The 20,541-nt window shown below is 48.1% G+C and overlaps 1 protein-coding gene across 8 annotated transcripts in view; it reads left to right on the top strand.

The window, feature by feature from the left end:
* The window catches only part of CUX1 (cut like homeobox 1), a 362,525-nt gene that overhangs the window by 294,942 nt on the left and 47,042 nt on the right, over positions 1-20,541 (top strand). For 6 of the 8 annotated variants that reach the window (XM_090276816.1, XM_090276819.1, XM_090276817.1 and 3 more), the window contains 3 exons: positions 706-1,538; positions 3,334-3,499; positions 4,022-4,078. The exons of the other annotated variants lie outside the window; for them this stretch is intronic. In XM_090276816.1, the coding sequence (XP_090132942.1) occupies positions 706-1,538; positions 3,334-3,499; positions 4,022-4,078 (1,056 nt within the window). The remainder of the gene's footprint in view (positions 1-705; positions 1,539-3,333; positions 3,500-4,021; positions 4,079-20,541) is intronic. 8 annotated transcript variants of the gene reach the window in all.

The following is a 20,541-nucleotide window of genomic DNA, read 5'->3' on the forward strand; positions in this document are numbered from 1 at the left end:
GGGCATGTGCATCTTAACAAGCCCAGTGGGTGATTCTGGTGTACAGCCCTAGTTAAGAATCCTTCATCTAGTCCATTACCCATCCCAAGTTCACAGATGGAAATCCTGAGGCCCAGCCATGCTTTGTGACTCCCCCGGGGATCACAGCCCTGGGTCCCTGTCCATTGCCCTTTATTGTGGGGCTCAGGGTTGCTGGCCACACAACAGTCACCAATCCAGAAGGGAGTCTGGGCTAACCCAAACATGGTCACTTACACTGGGAGACTGGTCTCTCGGCACCACTGTTAACAAAAATTACGTTTCTAAAGCTTAATAAAACCACTAGAATTTTGGAATATAGCACACAAGAATATTGTTTAAAAATCACCAGGGAAAGGTAGTCCAGGATGGGTATCACTGAGCATACTTCCTCCGTCTTGCACACTCCCTGATAATAAATCCTTTCAGTTGGTAATAGAGGTGAAGGTGGGGGTGGGTGCCACCAAGCGAGCAGTAGTGTTGGTCATTTTATCACTGCTCATACAGGATGTATGGACGTCTCACTGATTGGGACATGTTGGACAAATAGAGCTGTGCAGTTCTCCCAAATAAATATTCAGCATTTTGTGAGCAGTCAAGTTAGGTAGAAGTGGAGTGGAAGAAGCACATACCCCACCAAAGGTGGCAGTTCCAGCTCCACCTAACCTCTGTGTTTGCTCCCTGCAGCAGAGCCGGCCCAGCCCTCCTCCACGTCCAGCAGCGGGAACTCGGACGACGCCATCCGTTCCATCCTGCAGCAAGCCCGCCGAGAAATGGAGGCCCAGCAAGCCGCCCTCGACCCCGCCTTAAAACAGACACCACTGTCACAGACTGACATTGCCATCCTGACCCCCAAGTTAATATCCACCTCGTCCATGTCCTCAGTGTCCAGCTACTCTCCTCTAGCCATTTCCTTGAAGAAGCCCCCCTCTGCCCCTGATTCCAACACCTCTGCTCTACCCAACCCCCCGGCCCTCAAAAAGGAGTCCCAGGACACGCCTGGGCTGGACCTCCAGGGAGCAGCCGACCCTGCACAGGGCGTCCTTCGACACGTGAAGAATGAGCTGGGCCGAAGTGGTGGGTGGAAGGACCACTGGTGGAGCACCGTGCCGCCCGAGAGAAAGAGCAACGCTCCTTCCGAGGAATCTAAGGTCGAAGAAGCCAGCAGTGCGAAAGAAAAAGGCAGCAGCAGCAGCCAGGCGCGGGCCGAGCGCAGCCAGCTCCAGGGACCCTCCTCCTCTGAGTACTGGAAAGAATGGCCCAGCGCGGAGTCACCATACTCCCAGAGCTCGGAGCTGAGCCTTACCGGAGCCAGTCGCAGCGAGACGCCCCAGAACAGCCCTCTGCCCTCCTCCCCAATCGTGTCCCTGTCCAAGCCCGCCAAGCCCTCTGTCCCCCCACTGACGCCCGAGCAGTATGAGATCTACATGTACCAGGAGGTGGACACCATTGAACTCACCCGGCAGGTGAAAGAGAAGCTGGCCAAGAATGGCATTTGTCAAAGGATCTTCGGGGAGAAGGTAAGGGATTGGGGCTTGGGTTTTCTTATCTCTTCATTGCTTAGAAATAATTATCTGCAGGACGTTGCCATCACCCATGAATTAACTAACCCTAGAGCATAATGGGTTGTCCACTCCCAAACATCTGGAAAGGCTGGCTGATAAGTGTTTCATTTGTTGCGTCCCTGTTAGGGACCAGGTTCTGGGCCAGCCCTTCTGTGCTCCTTTAGACCACTCAGTCATACTGTGAGTGGGGTGGGCAAGTTGTCATTCGACAGCTAAGGAAAGTGAGGCTCAGGGAAGTTAACTGTGTGTCCCAAGCTGGTAGGTAGCTGAATTCAAGTCCTGCCTCTGCTGTCAGCTGCATCCGGAGGCACCTCTGCAGGCTGTGGTGACCAAAAAAAGATCTGATTATAACGTGCAGAGAACACAAAGGCCATGTAAAGAAAAGTTGTACCTTTCTCATAATTCAGTAGGCACTTGGGTATTGTCCAGCCAGAGGCGGCATGGGCAAGGCCGCCCAGGACCCTGAGAGCCATTGTTTCCACACCATCCTTCCCCGGTTCACAGTCGTTTGCAGATGAGCTCCCAGACTCTTTCTGGTCGTGCCACTTCCTGGTAACGAGATTCTGGATAATGGGAAATTACCAGGCCTGTAAAATATAAGATAAACATAATACCCCAGGATCGGCTTAGACGAAGTAATGAATGCTGAGCATAATGAAAAGCACTCCATTCCCTTAAAAGGCAGCCTCCCTGAGGGGCACGTGGCAGGGTCAGCAGGGGCCTATCTACCTACCCCTCACCCCCACACTGTCCTGCCTTCAGTTCAGTGTTCATAGCATATGGTGCTATGAATCCTTGCAATATCTGATTGTGATTTCTTTGTCCTGATTTTGCAAAAGGTGATGGGAGGAATAGAAATGAGGATGAGAATTTCAAGTCCCTTGAAATTTCTAGTTCAGTGTTGTAAAAATATCATTTGAGAACATTTAAATAGACATTTGTGCTCATGCCTTAAATTTAGCAGACTTAATAGTGTTGAACTTGTTTGGCCCATGAGTGCAGTTTATTCTGGAACTTGAGAACTTTTCAAAAGAGTGATCGAATGCAGCCCCTAAATATCTCTGGGCTGCATCTGTGTCCTGCGGGGGGTGTTTGTGCCCATACATATGTATGGCCATATGTGAGCATAAGAAATGTATGTGCAACTTGTCGATCGTCTGCAATGAGTTTTACTCCCAGGATGGCTTTCGCGTTGCCACCAGCTCACCTCTGGGCCCCCACCATAGAGCAGGATGTGATCAGAGAGAGTGAATCTTTCTAGATGCCAGCTTGGCATAATACCTGCAAAGGAGACTGGCTTCCAACATCCCGCCAGTATCCACTGCTTCTGCCTCTAAAGGGGTCCTTGGCTCCAGCACCTCGGCCTTTCCTGGCGCCACCAGGCAAAGAGCAAGATGATTTTAGTGTTTCCCCTTGGGTTGTCAAGACAATGACCCTGAAGCCTTGGCAGGATCGAGACCCCACCCCTCTGTTTCCCAACCTGCTTCTTCCAGGGGGTTGAAAGCTGTGACAATAAGTATGACTCCTAATGCCAGGGTACCAGCCCGCCAGTGACCTTGAAGAGCTTATTCACCCACACCAGGCTGTCACTGTCCTTCAGGTGGTGGTTCTCTGCTCTACCAGAAGCGCTCCCTGTGTGTCCTCTGTCTCTGTCATACCTCCCGCACATTTCTTGCATACCACTAAAGCATTTTGCAGTTTCCCACTCAGCCCTGGGTGCTGATGCAGTGGTCTTTGTCTGCCACTCCAGGTGCTGGGCCTGTCCCAGGGCAGTGTCAGTGACATGCTGTCTCGGCCGAAGCCATGGAGCAAGCTGACCCAGAAAGGCCGCGAACCCTTCATCAGGATGCAGCTCTGGCTAAATGGCGAGCTGGGCCAGGGCGTCCTGCCGGTCCAAGGACAGCAGCAGGGTCCAGGTGAGGGCAGCCCCAGGCTGCTTCAGGGAGAGAGAAGGGGCAGCTGTGCAGGGAGGTGGCCAGCCACATGGCACTGCAGGTGGCAAATGTCCCCCTTCTTCCACCAATTGTTGCCATGGGACTAACTTTAGTTTTCAGGAGAGAGAAGATTATGCCTAGCTAATTTTATAAGCAGCAGAAAATGAGTTACCAATTAAGAAAATGCTGTTTATACATAAATATATGTTAAAGTCAAGTAGCTAAATTAGGGAATCAGGAAAGAAAATCAGCCAAAGGCACACGGGTGAAACATATGGGCAACAGCTTCTGCCTGTTCCCCAGCCAAGGTCCTACCTTCTACCAGCAGCACTTTGCCTACCTGTGTGGACCCTGCATTCTGGCCCCTCCCCATAAGGAGTGGGGAATCCTCCCTTAGGCCTTTGGGACCTTATGCTGCCCCTGCCCTCTACACTCAGTGCATTAGAGAGCTTTAAACCGTTGGGCTATTTTCCTGATTTAATTGTACTCCTTTTTCTTATTTAGTCCTCCATTCTGTGACGTCACTACAGGACCCTCTGCAGCAGGGCTGTGTGAGCTCAGGTAACTAGCCAGTTCCTATTGTTTTTTTATGAAATATTTCCCTGCCATGTTTTCCTGTCCTCTTCCTCTAGTCGGCAGTGGGGAGACTCAAAGGATCCCTCGTATGGATCAGGGAGCTGGAAACATGGTGTCCTCTTGGCACACTGCTCCCCTTGTGGTTGTAGTTTCTGATGGGAGAGAGGTCGACAGCTGCGTGCAGAGTTCCTCCAGCGTTCTCTTGCTCCTCACTGTGTTCTTTCGTCAGCCTGTTGGCTGCTAGATGTGAAGCCCTGTGTCCGGGACTGAGGGTTGTGGTTCAAATCAGGGACAGATTCTGTACTCTGGGCTTCCATTCATAGGAGAACACAAAGAATGGTCATGGTAGGGGGCAGTTGAGTTCCTCTGGAGGCTCCTGGGCCTCCTTCCAGCAAGAGGGAAATGAAGGCAGGTGGAGTCATAGTTGAGTGACTGCATGGATAGAGAGCCAGTGACAGCAGAGCGGGGCTGAGCCTGGGGATCCAGCCTGGGAGCAGTTGGTAGAGGGCCTGGAATGCGGGCAGAGACAGCATCTGAGAGCTGCAAAGTCCTTAAGGTGGCACTTCCACTGTAGGGCCCCCTTACTGCAGCACTTGGGTGCAACCAGCAGGCTGGCTCACGCGCTGTCTCTTAGACCCCCTTCCGTGTCCTCCCTGGGCTCCCACAAGGGACAGAGCTTTTCTCACCCAGTTTTCAGGAGCAGCCAGCATCATGAGCTACTCCTCTTTTTTCCTTTCTTTATTTTTCTAAACATCTTGATTAGTCTCTATATCCCATTGATTCATTGAAAACACAAACAAAGCTAAGTGAGGAGCGTGAAGCCTGCCAGCCTGCTGGAAGTTTTACGAGGGAAAACATGTGTAGTGAGGAACAGCTGGGTGGTGGCCGCTACCGCTGCAAGTTGCCAAACCCACGCACAGATGCAGCCAGAGCGTGTTGGTTGCAGCAAAGTTCCTTGTTGGGGTTTTGTTTGTTTGTTTGTTTGTTTGTTTGTTTGGGGTGTCCCATTCTGATTTTGACCAAAATGGAGGTCAGAAGGCTATATGTTGCCTGAGCTGTAGGTTTCTTGACTGGACATCCAAATGGAGTGATTGACCATCTGAGGAAGAATCAGATGGACCTCTTCTCCCTTTTCTGGGCTGACCAGTTTAGTTAACAAGTATTGGAGAACTTAGACAGTACTGGCTCACATTCAAAATTCATCCGGGAAAATAATGGACGTAGTTGTTTGTGCTGGAGTTTTGTGGACGTTTCCATGGAAAACCCACCTAGCCTCTTGCTCTCACAGAAAATTGACCTCCTCTGAAACTCTCAGTGAGCATTTGCTGCCCCTTCAGAGTCAGGACTGGACTTGGCAGAATGTGACTAATGTTTCTTAAATCAAAGCCCCTCGTTCCTAAATAAAACAGGAAATCTCCTGCAGTTCCAGGTCAGTTAATGATCGATGCCAAAACCTTCTCCATATCTGAACAAATCTTGGGAGAATGGCTTCTTGCTTTTATTGTATAGCAGGTAATCGCTACTGTGCTGGACCATTCATGCAACGGTCACATTTCCAACCTTAGAAAAACACACAGGGCTCCTCAGAGGAATGTAAGCGATATTTGTAAGATATCAAATTACTTTATAAAATAAAGTGATGTAAAACTCTTGGGGAGTCTGCAGATTGGAGAAGGGAAGAAGGAGGAGGCAGTGAGCCTCTGGATAAAAGTGAGCACTATAGAACTTTCTAGTGGTTTCTATAAAGAAATGGCAGGCAGGCCTCTCCCCATGTCATCTCAGCAAGACAGGAGATGGGTTGCAGATTGCTTACCCAACGCACCCATTGGTAACTGGAGAAATATGGAAAAATATTTCTTATATCTTATGAAAATACAAACTTTTAAGTGCCATCATGGCAGCTAAGCAAAAAATTTCTCTGGATCAAGAAAAGTCTAGAAAGATTATCATAACAGTGGCAAGGTTGTGGCTGGTAGTTTTCCTTTACTGTCAGTGTTATCCTTTCAGGGGTGTTTCTAAAAATTAAAGTAGCTATGCTTTTCAGTATGTGGAATTAGGATTCAAAAATAGAATTGTAATGATGACAGATCATTGGGATGAATGACTATAAGAGACTCCAGAATATTCCTTGACAAATTAAAAAATCAGTGTCTCTGGGGAAGCATTCAGCATTGCTTCCCCAAAAACAGGGGAGTAAAGCTTCTGGTCCTAGGATTTCCCCAGGATTCTGAGTCCCTGGTCTCACCATGGCTACCTCAGAATTCTTTCAAGAAGCCCCCAGACCCAGAAGGATGCTGTCCTTGGTGGCGGTCCATTAAGCTTCTACCCCAAGGAAGCTTGGCTTCATGAAGGTAATTCCAACTCTGGGCTGGTTTGTACCTGAATATTGATAAGAGACAGTGTCTGAGAATCCAGGCTGTCAAACTGGCCCAGAGGTCAGTTTAGACTCCCTGGTGTAGAAGGACTTGGGAAGACTTGCCTTCTGTCCACAGCCCTTCAGTAAGAGCTACAGTTTTGTTGCTGAGACAGTGTGGACCTAATGTGGCTCTGTGCTTAGTTACCATGGCGATAAGGTGCCTCAGGGGTGGAATGGCCTTGCTCATCTAAACAGCAAACTGCTGACACAAGAATCTGTTTACCTCGCTAAAAATTCCTGTCTGCCTCTTTCTGCCTAACTCTGTTGCCCCTCAGCATCTCCATTTTCCTTAATGATTTGTATGTCAAACTTGCTGATCAGTTTTACAATAAGGAAAGAGAAATGAAACAAGTTTTGATTGCATTGCTTTTTTCCTCTTGGTAGATGTAACGATTTCTGAGTGCTCCTTTGATGATCTGAGCGTTGGGGTGATGGCCTTGGGCATTAAGGAAAGTTAATGCCGTTTTCAGCTAGTGACCTGTGCTTTTTCTTGGAAGCTGTTGGGGCCTTGAAGAATAAGGAGTACAGAGGGTTCTGTGCCAGTCATATGAGTAACTTTTTTCTTAAAGTTTTTAAGGGACAGAACTTCAGATCAGTTACCTGTTCATATATATCCTGGTAGTCCAGTTTTCTACAAACATTTATGTGTTGGCTCCTCTCAAATTCCCAATGTCCAGTGTTGGCGAGGGCACGGGGATTGGTGGTTATATCCATGGCTCTTTGATCTAATGTGGCAAACCTATTTGAAGGTAGAGTTGCAGCCCTTTGGGGACTGGTTCTCTAAATCTCCCTTTTGTTTGCCTTTCATCCCAGGTATCATCCATCAGCTTCCTGCTTACTGCTTAGCAATAGCAATGCCTAGGGTAAGCGCCGTAAGCACTTACATAGAAGGAGAGGGCGGGGCCTAGCAAGGCTTGTGTTCTCTGAGTGTGGCCTTTAGTTACTGCTTACCAGTTAGCAGTGTTTGTAAAGGGAAGGAAACCTTGAGCTATAATGAAGGGGTGGGGGGGGGGGGGTTGTAGGTAGGTACACAAGTAAGTAGATATGATCTAGTAAACCACTGAATTTTTTTTTCTTTTTATTCCTTAAAAGCTCATTTCATATTTCATATTCACAGTTCCTTGATGTGATTAATCTTTTTGCCTCTAGGGAAGGAAGAAGACAAGAGACGACTCTAAACAGGGAGTTGGGAGGAACAGATTTTCCTGGCTGCCACCTTAGTCATTACATGTAGAAATCTGATAAAAGAGTTGCCCAGTGCACTCAGCTTTGTAACTTTTTAATATGGGAGCATTTCATTACTGTAGCTAACTAGTGTCCACCCCAGCTTCAGATGGATTATTGCAAGCTGTACAAGCAAAAGGATAGCCCATTCTCCTCGGATTAATCATAAAATATCCAGCTTTTTCCCAGCATGTCAGTCAGGAACTGCAGGTTCCAAGTCGTCTCCACCCTTGGGAAGTTCTCATGTCTCTGTGATGTTATTTTCGGTTAGTTGCCTCTTTAGAAAACAGCTGCTGCAGTCCCATCTCTAACGTGGGTGGCCCCATGTGTGCCCCTCTCCCTGACACGTTGACCATGGGGCTGTGTGCTGTACATGGCCTTACACAGCCAGGAGATTTAGTGGCCACAACCCCTTGTAAGGGACAGGCCAGTGTTCTTTTTACTTTGTACCATGGCTCTTGCTTTCTGCCCATGAGATGACCTAGAAAATATGCCCAGGATTTTAGTGCTTTGAAATCAGCAATAGGATTTTATTTAGCTTCCTTGAATATGCAATTAGTTCCTCAGTTTCAGTGACTAAATCAGGGTGGGACATTTGGAGGCACCAGTAGGAGAATGAGGGGCTAGTGTACCCTCAGAAAATTCCATGACACTGTCTAAAGCAGGCAAGACCCTATTCAGTGCCTTAGACTAGATTTTATCAGAATATAAATCCATGAAAATAACTGTTGGTTCTCTCCAAAAACAATTATTCCAACCCTTGTTTATTTGAATAGTAGTAAAGGTTTGAATATAACTGGCTTACACATAGACATAGACAACAGAACAAAAACAAAAGAATTTGGAAAGTGCATGTGAACTAGGACATGCCCCTCCCTAAGCAAGTAGCTGCTGCTCATCATTTATTTGGATGGGGGTTCAGCCTCCTGCACCCACTGAATATGGTGGCCAGGAGAACTAAGTGCCCCATTCAGTTCTTTCTTTCCTAGTTGTAACCTGCGTTAGGGTTTTTTTTTTTTTCCATCATGAGTGCCATAAGGGAATTTTCTACTCTGAGGTCAGAAAGGACAGGTTTCTGGATTCATATATAACCTACCTTCCTGTTGTCTGTTATCTGGTATGCTTGGCCGCAGCTCTGCAGGCAGGCTCCTTGGCACTGAAGACGCCCCCAGGAGAGGGCCGAGGAGAGGGGTGGGCCGTGAAGGGCAAAGGAGTCAGGAAGGAGACCATTCGAGATGGAGAGCTCTGCAGATACAAAGGTTCAGCGACAGGGGAGTTTCTGAAAAAACAAGTCCCAAATTCAGAAGCCTTTTATTTTTCTTTTAAAGTGACAGTAGGAAAATGGGTTGTGGATAACTTTTGTCTTTTCTTTACGTAGAATACTGTTGCCATTGCTGCCTTAGTCTTGTATAATAAGAAAATATATACAGCGGACAGAAGGGAGGGTCCTTGCTCTTTGAAGGTAACCTCTGTAACCTGCCCCGTGGTGGCCTTGACTTACCCTAAAGCCCTGCTTCCCCTAGGAGCGGCTCCTTGAGGCGAGCCTGGGCCAGTGACTGGTGGCACAGCTCACTGGGGTTCTCACCAGTCCCATTGTGAAGAGAAACAGGACAGAAGCTAGAAGCTGAAGAGGGTATTTGGAGTTGAGAGGTGAAACCCCTTGCCTAAAAACTGAGCAGGTGGACTGCCAGGAGCCAGACTGTGACCAGGGAAAGAGCTTCCTCTGCTTGCTCATGGAGAGGCAGACAGGGGGCTTGAGGCTCAACAGGCAGCAGCGTGGCGTCCAGTGTGCACAGTGTGGGCCCTGCCTGGCACAGGGGGTGATACAACAACTGCTGAAAGTGCAGGCAAGTGCACAGTTCAAGGAGAGGTTGTCTGGGGCTGCAGGGCAGGGCTTGTGAGGCTCAGAAAACCTTAGCAGGGAAGCTAAGGTGTCACATGGGAAAGACCCGTATTAGTCAGTGGGCTATGATGGCCCAAAGCCCTAAGGGCGGGTTCTTCAGCCCATGTGGGGAGAGACCTTGTTCAAATGGAGGGAGGAATGAGGAGGCTGAGTTGGGAGGAATGTGTGCCCCGGAGCCAACCAGGGAGGCCTGGGACACTCAGCTGAGACAAGGGTTAGTGCACATCCACGCCGGGGTCTTGGAGGGTCCATTTTCACCTTGGGTACAGTGTGGTATCTTACTCTGCCACCAGTGAGGCGTCTCCCCGGAGCCTGCTAAGATGGTCTAGGAAACTGCTCTGTGTATTTATTTCTAACACTTCAAGAGCAATGAGAGGCAGCCTGTGCAGCCCAGCACCCCCAAGAGCAGCCTCATAGAAGGGCGAGGCAGTGCATTGGCAGCCCCCACCCAGTCTGCAAGCTGCAGGAGCAGAGGATGCGCTTCTCACAAGTTCCTTTGAAAGGTGATTGGTCAGGATGACCTCCCTGTATTCCCTGTGTGCAACGCTGCTTTGTCAGCTCCCCCAGCCATCCCCAGCATTTGTGGAATTCATGGTGGGGACTGGTCATGTGATTCCAAAACAGCCGCCCTGCAACATTAACACAGGAGGGCAAAGGGAGTATGGAGGCCTTTTACGCCTACAACACAGGGGTGGGACAAGCCCAGCCCACCCCCCAGCCCCCACCGAGCCTGTCCTCCCCTAGAGCACACTGCACCTGCAGGCCCCACACAGGCAGCCCCAGGCGGCCAGCCACTGAGAGAGACCACTACTCAGCATTTTGTCTCAAAGCAGCACGTTGTCATCACAATCCCTAGGAAAGGCTGCTCTGGCATAAATCAGCCCCCAAAGATGTCTGTTCTGAGAATGAGGTTTGTTACTGTGCCTCTCAAAAAAAAAAAAAGGAGAGTTAGAATAAGAGATTTATTTGACTGTTTTTTCCTATAGTTTGTGGGGGTTTCCTGAATAGGTAAAGTACACCATGGTTACAAAATGCAAGATTTAAAACGGCTTACACCTTTAAAAAATTAAGCTTCCCTCCCTCCCTCATCCCCCTGCCCCAGCCACCCTCCCCAGAAGCAAACCTGCTCCCACTTTCCTGCAGAAAGCCCATGCAGCTAGGTGTTTGTCCCACCCAGAAGGCACCCCAGGCCCAGGCACTGGGCTTGGCTTTTCTCACCCAGTGGTGTACTGCGGGCACTTTAGCAGGCAGGTATATAAAGAGGTTCTTCCTGTCTTCACAACTGTAAGGAATTCCTGTTCTGGATATACCATATTTTCTTAACCAGTTACAAGTGAGAGATACTTAGATTGATTTTTCACAGCAAAACCAATCATCTTGCACTAGCCAGCACACATGAGCAACAGCATGACACGGCGGGCTCCGCGCATACCTCCAAGGGCTCGTCCTGCCTCGCCACTGATGACTGTGGATTTGGGCAAGTGACTTAACCAATTCGGGTCTCAGCGTCTTCTATAAAATAGGAAAAATAAAGTACCTATGTCCAAGACTGTTGGGAGACTTAAATGAGTTTGTGTTTAAAAGCCTCCAGAGCAGCTGCTGGCACTGCAACTACTACCGTTATATATTGTTTTGCGTGTACACAGATAGCTGTAGATTAATATATCTCCACATACAAAATGTCAGGCCTCTGGCTTTAAAACAGAAAAGATATCCAGCCACTCATTCTTCAGGTCGAGATGATCAACACTGTGAACACTGCTGGGTGGCAACCAGCACCCAAGGTCCACTGAGACCTACATGCACTCTCCAATTCTTGGCCTCTCTGAAGTGCCATTAATCTTTGGACATTGTCTCTCCATCTACCATTCCTTAAAGTTGGCCCAAAATCTTGAGCTTTAAGAGCAAGACAACAGGTCATCACTCAGGCCATTGGGGCAAACTAGTGTACGACTGCCTTCTTGTCTGGATGTAGGGATGACTCAGCTTAGATGAGTGGCAGCACCATCTCGATCAAGTTCTCTCAGATGCTTTGCCTGGACCATCGGTGCTGGCATACCCTAGCTCCCCTTTGTGGGGAGGCCCCAGAAGCCCTAGCCACAGGCCACTAGACACATCTCCTTTCTCTTCCTTTTAGACTTTCTTTGGAAAACTGAATTTACAGTACATTGCGCATTTAGTACAAGAAGCAAAAATAGGTCATGGGAGTAAATGAGGACTTCAGCCTTCAGTGCTTTGGCTCTAGGGAATGGATAAAGAAGCTTAAATGCCTAAAAATCCAAAGGTAATTTTTTAAAGGTGACTGGAATAAAGTGGGGAAACTGGCATAGTTGCATTGTTTGTGTGCCTTGCACCATGCTATAATACCTTTAATCTTTCATCAGTAAGTGGGCATGATTTCCCCCATCTTATGGATTGAGACAACCAAGGTTCAGGGATGACAGGCAATTTGCCCCCAGTCAAGAAGGAAGTGGAAGAATCACACATGGTCCTGAGACCAGTGACGTCACTGCCATGGAGATGTCACAGGGTGCCCTGGTCCAGGCAGGTCATCACTCAGACCTGAGGACGTGATTCCCGCATGATGAGTGAAGGAAGGGTTGGTCCTTGGAGCTACACTGAGAAAAGTCAAGACTGTGTTGCAAAACAAGGAACAAAATTGGGTTTAAATTATAAATGGACAAACTTCAAAAATCAATCTAAGACAAAACCAACAACAAATAGAAAATCATACCTCAGTTATCCCAGGATGCATCCTGGTATTTTTTCTGCAGAGCCGAGCAGAAGGGGAGAAAACCCTGCAACAAATCAGTGGCAGAGTCAGACTATCAAGTTCTGCAACAGGAAGTGTTTCATTCATGTAGCCTGTGGTGCTGCCCACTGCTGCTTTGAAACCCCCTTCCCGTCTAAATCCAAGGAAAATACACAGTGGCCTGAGGTCCTTTCTCTGCTAAAGGATTGCCATGTTCTTTAGCAATCATGTCCTCTCCCTGCCTGTGGCCCTAAGCCAGCCCAGGATCCCAGCCTCAACCCCATGTGTACTGGCCCTTGGGCCACGCTGGCTCCCCATGAGGAGTGAGGGCGGGGCCCCGCATAGATCAGTGCATCCAGGAGCCTCCCTCACCACCGACTTCATCTTGATTTTGTTCCATTCTTCACTTTGGAACTGGATTCCTAAATATAGCCAGAGTCTGAATTGGCAGATGTTGCGTTTGTCCTTTACAAGAGGGCCAAAATTAGTCTGTCATTTGGCATCTAAATAAAGCAGCCAAACTGCCTTTGTACCAACTTCACAACAAGGAGAGACTGAGGTTGTAACATTTCATTTGATAAGGGAACTTCCTCAGAAGCCAGAGCAGCACCTCCAAAACCAAAGGGCTGAGGAGCAAGGACACTCGGAGTCCAGAGGGACACCTTCCTCTGGGTAGACCCTCTCCTCCCTGAGTTACCCTCGGTTTTGTTCCACATGGTTTAAATACCTTACAAAATTGGGAGGGAGGATCAATACTTCACAGAAATAGCATTCAGAGAACAGCAGCAGTTCCTCTGATTTGGGGAGGGAGAGAACAATCTGTCCAGAGTGCCTGGAGCTGGGTTAGCAGAGGGGCTCCCCAGGGGCTGCAGAAAGATGTTATAATCAATTACCCCATCATAACACTGATGTATGATAATTACTGAGTGTTTCTCCTGAGATAGTGCAGCATTTGGCTGGGATGCAGTTCTTTCATGGTCCACTGCCTGATTAATATGCAAATAATAGGCTGATTGCATGATGAATGCAGAAAATGAGTTCGCTGATAACGTGAGCACTGAAGCGGGAAGATGATAAATTACTTTTACTGACTGTCCTACATTAAGTACCCTTTCTCAACAATTTCATCACAAATTAAGAAAAGCAGTATGGAGAGACTGGGAGGATGTGTAAAATAATGTACCTTAATAGCTTTTCTAATACCACTGCAGACCACAGAATGTCACTTGGTTCTACTGCTCGCGGCCCGGGCCCTGGTAGGACCAGATCAGTTCCCTCACCTGCCTGTTGTGGGGAAGCCAAGACATAGCCTACCACAGCAGTGTGTTCAGTGGCCGTAGTCAGCCGTGGATTCTCCAAGAAACATTCCATCACAGCCCCAGACATCATCACCCACACGCCAGGCTGCCTGGCAGTGTTAGGAGGGGGGACAGGCCGCTCTTGGGGCAGACTCAGGCCTCTGCACAGATTGACCCTTCAAAGCCTGCTGTCCACTGTGTTTTTGAGAGTTTCTGAGCTGCAGGCCTAGAAGGCTCAAAAAGGAAATCTCTTAGCTCCTCCAACTCTTAGAAATCTGGGAAAATTAATTCTGCTATTAGGTGTGAGCTGCCTGCCAAAGAGTGTAACTGTTGGTGAAGGATGGGCAGGTTTGCCCAAAGCCAGAAAGGAACAGTGAAGAAAGAGAGGACACATGCGCATGGGCCCGCGCATACATGCACACTCATGTATGATTAATCTTTGATTACAGCAAAGCAGTTTCACTAGAGGGCTTGTTTTTTCCCATTACAGTAATATATATGTTTAGACTATCTGACATACATTTTCTCTTAATGCACAGGGACACGTTGATGTGTTAATATACACAGCTGGTTCGGTAATAAGGTTATTGGAGGTAATTTGAGAGTATTATTTCTGAATCAATATGGATCTGTAGAAAAGCTGGGAACAGTGCAAGCACTGTGCCCCTGAAGCAGGGCCAACCCTGTCGTCCTGGGTCACTTCTGCAACTTTGCCAGACTGAATTCACTGCAAAGTTGAATTGTAATTTAACCTGAATTATTCCCAAACTTTCCTTTTGACAGGCGTATTTTCTTAAACACCTATAAAAGATACACAAGAAAAATAATGAAGCTGAGGGGGGGCAAATTTACATCTGAATCCCTCGCAGCACCCCACCCCACAGGTGAGCTATCACTCAGCTCAGGCCCGAGGCATGAGGCACTGCCACAGGACCACATCACCTGGGCAGCTTCCCCTAGGTGCACCTCAAGTCAGCCCAGGTTTGCTGAGATCGATTTTCCCCAATGTACTTTCACAGTTTGGGGAGAAAACAGGAAAGTGAAAAATACTCCTCTCTGAGAGTGAGGAAAGTGCCAGGGGGCACAAGATCGTTTATGATGGGAGGAGCCACGTGTCTGTAGATCTCTGAGTGACTTCACAGCAGCAGTCAGCAGCAAGCATCTCCTGCACCCCTGTTGTGCATGCCAGGCCAAGGTGACAGTCCAGGGACAGGCAGTTCTGGGTCCTCCCTTGGTGTTCTGACCTCCGTCACCAGACCTCCCACCAGACCCAGGTATTCATCTCCACTTCCACTGAAATACACCCAAACCCGAGCTCAGCCTTTCTCCCGGGTGGCTCTCCCACCGGCATTCCTGGTCCCTGTGAGAGCTCCCCTGTCCTCATCACCGCCTGTGCCAGAGCCCGGCAGCCCACCCCAATGCCTCTCTCCATCTTGCATACCCTCTCCCAAATGCGCAGTTTCTATTTCCTAAACACCTGTCAGGTTTTGGTTTTTTCAGTTTCCACAGCCCCTCACCCTGGGCTCAAGCCTAGGTCATTCCTTTATCTACAGTACTACAGCCAAAACCATGCTTTCAGACTGCACATTCAGCTGGGGCACGCCCCTACCTCACCCCTTCCCAGGGCTAAAGTCCCACCTTCTTAGTGTGTGACCAGCTCCCCATCTCTTCTTTTTCCCCACCTCAGGCCTTGGCACACCTCCATGCCTCACCCTTCAGAGACACAGTGCTGTGAGCACCCACCACCCTCTGTACATCCCTGTCCTAGCCCTTGTCACAGGGCCTTTGTGAGAGTAACTTAATGACATCTGTGCCTTGATACCTGCCACTTACCTTTCTGAGTGAAAGACACAGGCCCTATCTTCTATCTTCAAGGGGTTTGGGGAGATAAGCTATAAATGGCACAAGTTAGATAAAAACCATGCTTTTATTAAACAGGTTTCCTTTGTTAATAAGGGATTGTAATTTGGCATCTGTGTCATTATAAGAGTTCCTTGTGTGCGTTGTGTGCCATTGAGTTCGCTCTGACTCCTGGCAACCCTATGATGGGGTAATGTGCACGGCATCCTGTCCTCCGCAGCCCTGCCCAGCTCCTGTAGATGCACGCCTGTGCTGCTTTTATGGAGTCGGTCCATCCCATATTTGGTCTTCTTTTCCTGCTGCCTTCCATCTTTCCCAGCATTATTGTCTTTCCCAAAGAAGAGTTTCTTAGGCAGAGATAAAAATGTGTGTTCACACACATACACCAGCACCTACTGTGTGCCAGGGGCTTTTATCTCATTTTATCCTAGCTTTACTTCAGTCCTGGCAGGGGGCTAGGTGTGAAATCATTGCTCTTCCATTTCATAGAAGAAACTAGAGCTGACAGAGGTGGCATCTACCATTCCTAGGACCACAGAGGGGCCCCCCAGCCCCCCAGCTGCCCACCTCAGGTCTTCCCTCCAGCTTCACCCCCACCTTTCTCAGGTTACTCTCTTCTGCTATTAGGGGGGAAAAAAGTGATTTGATAGGTTTACTGAGATTTTTGGTGATTTAAGGCAATGCCCAGGCTGGCTGAGGACCAAGAGTATTGCTAATCCCAGGCAGCAGCAAAGGGTGGCACAAGCCTGGGTATGGGGAGGGGTGTTGGTAATACTTGATGTCATTTGGGAATGGACCCTTCCCTGAGGTTAGGGGGCCTTCCCCAGACTTCTAGAGCCCATGGGAATGGGACCTGGGGCAGTGAGGCCCCTCCCTTCTCTCCCCAAAGGCGTCGGGTACAGGCCCTGGGTGGGAAGGCTGTTTTGTAGTAAGGCCACTGTGGGTGCTTCAGATACACCTTACCATGTTGTTAGGGTGCTTCTATTTCTCTCCCCTCTGGGAAATGTCCATTGGCATGGTGGTAGAAGGGGGTGTGGAAAGCTCCTGCATATTTGACATCCATTCAAATATCCATGTATTTTGTTTCAAATTCCTGCTAATCAGTCCAAATACCATTCACACTCAAAAGCAAAAACCTCCATGTTTTTATATTGGCTGTGTCTAACAAAGGGACGTGACTATAGAAATGGGGTGTGGTGCTCAAGGGGCCGGGAGTGTGTGCTGTTAGCCTCCGAGGTGGGGTTCAGGTCCTGAGGAGCCCATGAGTGCTGCCACTGCCCCCAGGGAAAGGTTTGGTGTTGGGAGATGTCAGAACTTGTCAGTAAGAGGGTCTCGTGATCCTGGCTAATTTGTGCCTAAATTAGGTGGCTGTCCGCCTTTGAAGCTGAGAGCCTCATTATTTCTAAAGAGACTGTTTGGCCAAAAAACCCCAGGTGGTGGGTCTCTTCAGAGAAGGACCGTGGGAGCATGCAATCAAGGCCCCACGTTTCGGCACAGGGTTAGTGTCTCCGTCACAATCTCTACATCCGAACTCAGCTGGGAAGTGTTCCAGCCTGTTGTGGCTTTTTAAGCTGTCAGCACTGTCAGCTGGAAAGACCCTCAAGCTGGGCAGGGTCCTTCCAGGCCACCAGGGCTTCTGTTGGACAGAGGACACCAGCACCGGGCACTTCAGAACATTCTGCACGTCCTGGCACCATCGTGCCACTTGCAGCTGCCAAGGCTTCTGTCCCTTCTGGCTCCATCTATCACTCTCTGCCTCTCCCTGCTCTCCCTTTCCTCTTGTCCTTGATTCCCTCCCTCATTCACATTTACATGTGCCAGGCCAGGACCATGCTGCTCCCCAGCTCCGTTCACTAACCCCTCCCTGGCCCCAGTCTTCTCCCTTCTTTCTCCCATCTTTCCATACTTGTCTGTCTTTATAGGCACTTGGAATTTCCTGGTTTGGCACAGGCTCAAAGCCTAAACTATGGACATAATGAAAAGTGGTGCATCAGACCAGCCGCCAGTTAAATAATGTTTGGGTTCTTGTCAGAATGTCACAGAGTACCCTGTCATTTTGTTTCAGCAACTTGTCCTTCTGAATGCACAGTTCGCCTTATGGCATGCCAGCAGTAAAAATGTCACTTACAATAATTACTTTTTGGTGAAAATGCTTGCTGACTTCCTACCTTCAAGCTGTTTTTTACACAGTGGGGAGATAATAAGAAATGACTTTATCCTGACTGCTCAAATGAACACTAAATGGAATTTGGATTATTATTACTGTAGATAGAGGGCTGGGTATGGAAATTTAAACAGTAGATCGGATAAACTGGAAAGATTTGCCTCTGAAAATTATGGTGGGTGTACATTTTCAGTTGGCTTCTATTGAAAACTTAAGGCAGCTGTTGTTTGCCTGCTGTTTTTGGAATATAATATTTTTCATAATCCTTTTATAGTTCCTGAATGGCTTGTGTATTTCAGAGGGCCTTGAGTCACTGTCTCTGCTTTCTATATTTTACTAACCAAGTGACTCTTATGCAAGATTCGAAGCCTTACAAAAAATAAATCCACATGGATCACTTTTTATATGTAACACCTTACTATTCTATCAAAATTGAATAGATGGAACATTAACTGGGCTTTTCAAATATGCAAATTACCTATTTTCAGTTGTTCCAGTCCTGCAGGCTTCAGTCTCTTTGAAAGCAAGGTTTGTGTCTAATTTCTCTTATCTTCGCTGTCTAGCAGAGTGCATGACACAGAGTAGGTGCTTTAAAAATGTTTGAGTAAAGAGAAGGCAGGCAGGCTGTCAATGTACTGCTGTGATTGGCAGGCAGAGGATGGATAGAAACATGGAGGCTCTCCACTCCTGATCTGATTCAGATCCTTATTCCATCCATTTGGCCTGAGTAAGTCACATTGCCTCTCTGAACCTCAGTTTCCTCACCTAGAGTGCAGGGTTTATATTTCTGCCTCAGGGCTGTTAGGAGAATTGAGGGAAAATGTGTGTAAATACCTTTATACATTGCCACATTCATACATGGTACCAAATGCATTTTACTTCACTTCCCTTCCCTCATCCAAATAGCGGATTGGCTTTTTGAGACTCATACACATTGATATGTGGCATATAGAGACACTGTGTCCAGTCACTCCACCACTAATGGCCACACAGATGCAGGCCTCACCCAGCTGTACAGGTGTGCTGCTTAGCATATGGAGCATCTGACTAGTTCCTGGCTGTGTAGCTCTGGGCACAATCATAAGTCTCTCAATAGAGGGACATGGCCCTGGCCAGTATGGCTCAGTTGGTTGGAATGGCATCCCATAAACCAAAAGGTTGCGGGTTCTATCCCAGTCAGGGCACATGCCTAGATTGCAGGTTTGATCCCAGGGGTGAGGGTGTGAATGGGGACAACCGATCAATGTTTCTCTGTGCTCCCACACACCCACCCCTCTCTCTCTAAAATCAATAAACATATCCTTAGGTGAGGATTAAAAAAAAAAAAAGGAAAATGGATATGCCTACCTTACATAGTGAGGTGGTTGTGAGAATTGAATTAGTTCATTCCCATGAGCCTTAACACAGTGCCTGGCACACAGTGAGTGCACAAGAAATGTTAGCTTAAATAGTAGCCGCTATCACAAATGATGATAAAATGGTGTTTGTTAATATTGTCTTCCTTCTTACCCCGAGACACCCCTGCTGCAGTGCAGCCTCTCCCAGAATGGCACCCCATGCGCCCAGTTGCCCAAGCACCAATGTGAAAAGCACCCAATTTCTCTCTCTTCTTCAGCCCTCTCCCCACACTCAGCCCCCAAGTCCTGTTGAAGCTACCTCCTAAATCTCTCCTGAACCTACATACTTCTCCCCACCCCACTCCTGGCCCCAGCTTTGCTGTTGGCAAGTTCATTCTTTCTATTGAAATGAGAGTGAGCTTACTTGCTTGCTTACTTTTTGGTGTTAGGTCTATAATATCTGAAAAATAAAATTCCAGAATAATGTAATGAATGCCCATGTACCGGTCATAATTCAATCCTATATTTTTAAAAGAAATAAAACATTAAATATAGAGCTGAAGCCCCCTCCCAAAGTTCATCCCTCTTAGCAATCAGCTATGGTCCATCCTGAATTTGTTCTTTATCATTCCTGTGCTTGACTTTACACCCTTGCTGTGTATCCAGGTAGACACCACAACACATAGTACAGGGCAAACTTCCAACCTGCATACGAGAGGTGTGCTCTCTTTGTTCCACACCACGCTCTGTGGGCTCACCGTTGTGCTCTAGGTGCTGGTACGTGTGGCTCCAGTCCTGACATTCTCACTGCTGTTTATAGCACATAGTATATTGTATGAACATACCGAACATACCACAATGTAGAAACCTAGTCTCCTGGTGATACACTCTATTTCCAGTTTTTTGCTCTTTCGGACAAGGCCTCAATACACATTCTGGTGCCGGCTTTGTGTCACCAGAAGAAAAGCATTGCCAGTGTGAAGGACCTTTCCCTGGCTCCCCAGTGCAGAGGCCGATTCAAAGGCGCTGCACAACCCAGCCCCCAGGGGCCTCTCTTTGCCTTGTGTTCTTGGTGCACTGATTTCTTGCGTCAAGCCCACCAGATGTCTGAAATAGTCTACTTCCCTCTCCTTGCTACTCCTACTCTCCTGACTTACCTGGCTGACTCCTGTTCATGCCTGAAGTCCACCTGAAATGTCATCTACAAGAAGGTCTCTGATCCCTAGGCCACATCAGTGTCTCCCACTCCCCTGCTATGTGCTCCCTCATCTTCTCCCATCAGGACATTCATACCCTTTAGGTACTTCTATTTAATGACCACCTTCCCTATAGGGGTAAGCTCCAGTGGGGCAGGGCTACCTCTGCCCATTCGCTGCCATATGCCCAAAGGCCTGGCTCAGTGGACTGAGGGGATGGGTGAAAGAATGAATACAAGAACACATCTTCATTTATTCTTTCCACCAGCATTTTTTCTCTAAGTTTATATTAAAATTT

This window comes from Furipterus horrens, unplaced genomic scaffold (assembly GCF_987537825.1).
Source record: "Furipterus horrens unplaced genomic scaffold, mFurHor1.1.pri manual_scaffold_5, whole genome shotgun sequence".
NCBI classification, from domain to species: Eukaryota; Metazoa; Chordata; class Mammalia; order Chiroptera; family Furipteridae; genus Furipterus; species Furipterus horrens.